Below are 5,963 nucleotides of genomic sequence, written 5' to 3'. Positions count from 1 at the left end.
TCATATAAATGGAGCTTCATTTTATTTTTTATGTATATATATTCATATTAGACGAAATATTTATTATCATTGTTTTTCATCTAATTATGTTTGAAATATCGGAATTATAATTTTATTATTTTCAATAATAACTGCTTTTATAGGATATGTATTACCTTGAGGTCAAATATCTTTTTGAGGTGCAACAGTAATTACCAATTTATTATCAGCTATTCCTTATATTGGAAATATAATTGTTCAATGAATTTGAGGAGGATTTTCAATTAATAATGCAACTTTAAATCGATTCTTTTCTTTACATTTTATTATACCATTTATAATTTTATCTTTAGTTATACTACATTTATTTTTCTTACATTTAAAAGGATCTAATAATCCAATAGGAAGAAATAATAATATTTATAAAATCCCATTTAATCCATATTATACAATTAAAGATTTATTGGGATTTATTTTAATTTTATTAATTTTTACAATAATTATTTTAGAATATCCTTATATATTAAGAGATCCTGATAATTTTTTACCTGCAAATCCTATAAATACCCCTACTCATATTAAACCAGAATGATATTTCTTATTTGCTTATTCTATTTTACGTTGTATCCCAAATAAACTAGGAGGAGTAATTGCATTAATAATATCAATTTTAATTTTATTTATTATACCATTACTAATAAAATATAATATAAAATCAAATAAATTTTATCCAATTAATCAAATTATATTTTGAATATTTTTAAATATTTTTATTATATTAACATGATTAGGAGCTCAGATAATTGAATATCCTTATACAGAAATAAATTTAATTTTTACTAATCTTTACTTTATTTATTATTTCTCAAATCCATTTATTACAAAAAAATGAGATAAATTAATTTATTAATATTATTAATTAATGAACTTGTTAAAGTATATGTTTTGAATACATAAAAAAGAAATAAAATTTTCTATTAATTTTTATAAATAATATAATATTATTATTTTAAAAATATAAATTAAAAATAAATAAATTATAATAATCAATAAAAATTTTTTTCAACACAAATACATTAACTCATCATAACGAATTCGTGGTAAAATTCTTCGAATTCAAATTACTAAATAAACATGAAATAAAATTATTATTAATATAATTAACTTATACCCAAAATTTAAAAAAATTATTCTTATAATAAATATTATAAATAAAATACTTAAATACTCAGCTATAAAAATTATTGAAAAATTTCTTCCATAATATTCAATATTAAATCCAGAAACTAATTCTGATTCCCCTTCAATTAAATCAAATGGTACACGATTTAATTCAATTAATATACTTAATATAAATATTAAATAAATCGGAAAAAAAATAAAAATAAATTTTACATTTAATTGTATTTTATATAAATCTATTAAAGAAAATCTTTCAATAAAAATAAAAATAATAAATAATATTAAAAATAAACTAACTTCAAATGAAATAGATTGAGCAACAGAACGTAAACATCCTAATATTGAATAAATTCTATTTGATGATCAACCCCCAAATATTACAGGAAAAACAGAAAATCTTATTAACATTAATATATAAATAAATCCATAATTTATAATAAATAAATTAATATAAAAAGGTAATAAACCTCAATATATTATTGAAATAATTAATATAAATATAGGTCTAATTAAATAATAAAATAAATTAATTTTATTTAAAATAAAAAATTCTTTACTAAATAATTTAATTGCATCTCTAAAAGGTTGAAATAATCCTTTAATTATTAATTTATTTGGTCCTTTACGAAATTGTATATAACCTAAAATTTTACGTTCAAATAATGTTAAAAATGCAACACCAATTAATACTATAATTATTAAAATTATTAAATAAATAAAATTTAAATAAATAATTATTATCTATATATATAATTTATATACTATATACTATATATTTAAATCCTAATTTTAATGCACTAATTCTGCCAAGATAATTTATTTATTTATTAATTAATTATAAAATTTATTTATAATAAAAAGTCCTTTCGTACAAAATTATCAAATTAAATTTAAGATAAAAACCAATCTGACTCACGTCGATCTGAACTCAAATCATGTAAGATTATATAAGTCGAACAGACTTAATTATTAAACTTCTTCATTTAAAATTTTTCTTAATTCAACATCGAGGTCGCAATCATTTTTACCAATATGAACTTTTAAAAAATATTACGCTGTTATCCCTAAGGTAATTTATTTTCATATATATAATATAATATTTCATTTTATTTTCAATAATTATTGTTATTCATAATAAATAAATTATTTAAAGTTTAATAAATTTAAAAATCTCCCCAATTAAATATATTTTTTATATAAATTTTTATTATAATATAATAAATATATAAAATTCTATAGGGTCTTATCGTCCCTAAATAAAATTTAAGTATTTTAACTTAAATTATAAATTTATTAATTATAATTGAGACAGTATATATTTCATTAATCCATTCATTCTAGCCTTCAATAAAAAGACAATTGATTATGCTACCTTAGTACAGTTAAAATACTGCAGCCATTTAATATAATATCATAGAGCAGAATTGACTTTAAATTATAAACTAAAAGACATGTTTTTGTTAAACAGGTGAATATAAAATTTGCCTAATTCCTTAATTATAAATTTATACAAAAATAATTATATAAACAAATAAAATAATTATTACTAATTTAATCATTATATTATTATTTAAATTATTAAAATAATCTATTTTTTAAATAAATATATTTTTAAATTAAATTTTTATATTTTAATAATAAATTATTAAATTTTTTAAAAAAATTTTTAATTTTAAAAATATTTATTTTTATTATTATAAATAAAATTATAAATTAATTTAAAGATTATCCCTTAAATTATTTATATTAATAAATTTAATTATTTATCTTATAAATAATTAAATTACATTAATATATAAATTAAATTTATTTCAAAAAAAACTAGATATCAATAAAATTGATTAACATTTAATATCTAAATTTATATTTATATTTATTATGTAATATAAAAAATTATATAAATTTAGCTCTTTTATTTTCGAGATATTTATTAATAAATAATAAATAATTTAATCAATCCTGATACAAAAGGTACTAAAAAATTATACTTTTATTTATATTAATATAAATTTCATTAACATTACTATTTATATAAATAATTAAATTTATTCAAAATTATTACTTAAACTATTATATATAATTAAATAATTTTTATAAAAAAAATAAATAAATCAAAAAAATTTTTTTATTAAATTTATTAAAATTTTAATAAATTTTTATTAACTTACTTAATTATATTATTCTTTTCATCGTAATTGAAATATTTTATTTAAACTAAAATTCTTCAAAATTTTAGAACACTTTCCAGTACACTAACTATGTTACGACTTACTTCACATTTTAATGAAATTGACGGGCGATTTGTACACTATATAATTATTATTCAATTTAAAATATTATTTAAATTTACTTTTAAATCCTTTTTACATAATTAATTAATTTAATTATATTCATAAAAAATTTTATTTAATGTAACCCATATAATCTAATAAAAATTTTATTTTGATTTGAATTTATATATTTATACAAATTATAATTATATTTAAAAAATAATATAAAAATAAAATTTTTAAACAACAATACAAAAATATAATAAATTATTTATTAGTAATTAATAACGTGTATTATCAAATAAATTTACAGGTTCCCCTAATAATTTTATATAACTGCCATATTTTTTTACTTTAATGATTCAACATTTAATAATTAATCTTTTTTATTTAATATATAATAGTAGGGTATCTAATCCTAGTTTATTAAACTTTAATTTACTAAAATCATTAAAAAATATAATTAATATTCTTAATAATAAATATTTCACCAATTATTATTAATTTTATTTAATTTATTATTATATAAAATTATTAAAATCATTTATAATTAATTTTTAAATATTAGTATAACCGCATTTGCTGGCACTAAATTAAATCTTAATTATTTCCATTACCGAATAAAATATTAATTCAATAAACAGATATAAATATTAAAAAATAAAATTATTATTATTTAAATAATAATTTAAAATAAATAAAAATTTATATATATATATATTACAATAAATTAAAATTTTTAATTTATACAAATTAAAGAAATAATTAATTTAAAATCAAAAATTAAAATTATTATAAATTTATGAATAAACTAAATAAAGTTATTAGATTCATGATCTAAAAATAGAATTATTATTAATAATTCTTTCATAATTAAATCTAAAAAAATTTTTTATTATACATTTTTAATAAATTTATAATTAAATTTAATTAATTTATAATTATACCCATAAATATTTTACCTCCCAACTTAAAATTTAAATGGGTATAATTTTTAATTAATTAAATCTAAAAAAATTTTTTATTATACATTTTTAATAAATTTATAATTAAATTTAATTAATTTATAATTATACCCATAAATATTTTACCTCCCAACTTAAAATTTAAATGGGTATAATTTTTAATTAATTAAATCTAAAAAAATTTTTTATTATACATTTTTAATAAATTTATAATTAAATTTAATTAATTTATAATTATACCCATAAATATTTTACCTCCCAACTTAAAATTTAAATGGGTATAATTTTTAATTAATTAAATCTAAAAAAATTTTTTATTATACATTTTTAATAAATTTATAATTAAATTTAATTAATTTATAATTATACCCATAAATATTTTACCTCCCAACTTAAAATTTAAATGGGTATAATTTTTAATTAATTAAATCTAAAAAAATTTTTTATTATACATTTTTAATAAATTTATAATTAAATTTAATTAATTTATAATTATACCCATAAATATTTTACCTCCCAACTTAAAATTTAAATGGGTATAATTTTTAATTAATTAAATCTAAAAAAATTTTTTATTATACATTTTTAATAAATTTATAATTAAATTTAATTAATTTATAATTATACCCATAAATATTTTACCTCCCAACTTAAAATTTAAATGGGTATAATTTTTAATTAATTAAATCTAAAAAAATTTTTTATTATACATTTTTAATAAATTTATAATTAAATTTAATTAATTTATAATTATACCCATAAATATTTTACCTCCCAACTTAAAATTTAAATGGGTATAATTTTTAATTAATTAAATCTAAAAAAATTTTTTATTATACATTTTTAATAAATTTATAATTAAATTTAATAATTTATAATTATACCCATAAATATTTTACCTCCCAACTTAAAATTTAAATGGGTATAATTTTTAATTAATTAAATCTAAAAAAATTTTTTATTATACATTTTTTAAAAAATAAAATTTATTTGAATAAATTTATAATTAAATTTAAAATATTTTACCTCCCAACTTAAAATTTAAATGGGTATAATTTTTAATTAATTAAATCTAAAAAAATTTTTTATTATACATTTTTAATAAATTTATAATTAAATTTAATTAATTTATAATTATACCCATAAATATTTTACCTCCCAACTTAAAATTTAAATGGGTATAATTTTTAATTAATTAAATCTAAAAAAATTTTTTATTATACATTTTTTAAAAAATAAAATTTATTTGAATAAATTTATAATTAAATTTAATAATTTATAATTATACCCATAAATATTTTACCTCCCAACTTAAAATTTAAATGGGTATAATTTTTAATTAATTAAATCTAAAAAAATTTTTTATTATACATTTTTTAAAAAATAAAATTTATTTGAATAAATTTATAATTAAATTTAATAATTTATAATTATACCCATAAATATTTTACCTCCCAACTTAAAATTTAAATGGGTATAATTTTTAATTAATTAAATCTAAAAAAATTTTTTATTATACATTTTTTAAAAAATAAAATTTATTTGAATAAATTTATAATTATAATAA

The 5,963-nt window shown here is 13.3% G+C and overlaps 1 protein-coding gene across 1 annotated transcript; it reads right to left on the bottom strand.

Annotated features, from left to right (window-relative positions):
- Window positions 1–1,184: 1,184 nt before the first annotated feature.
- LOC143266585 (NADH-ubiquinone oxidoreductase chain 1-like) lies at window positions 1,185–1,902 on the bottom strand (the record flags this gene model as incomplete). The annotated part of the gene is given in 1 exon segment (XM_076541980.1): window positions 1,185–1,902. A coding segment is annotated over 1 exon segment (718 nt), but the record flags the coding sequence as incomplete, so codon positions are not given.
- Between the last annotated feature and the right edge of the window lie 4,061 nt (window positions 1,903–5,963).

This window comes from Megachile rotundata, unplaced genomic scaffold, assembly GCF_050947335.1.
Source record: "Megachile rotundata isolate GNS110a unplaced genomic scaffold, iyMegRotu1 scaffold1817, whole genome shotgun sequence".
NCBI classification, from domain to species: Eukaryota; Metazoa; Arthropoda; class Insecta; order Hymenoptera; family Megachilidae; genus Megachile; species Megachile rotundata.
This window is presented reverse-complemented; position numbering and strand designations above follow the sequence as displayed.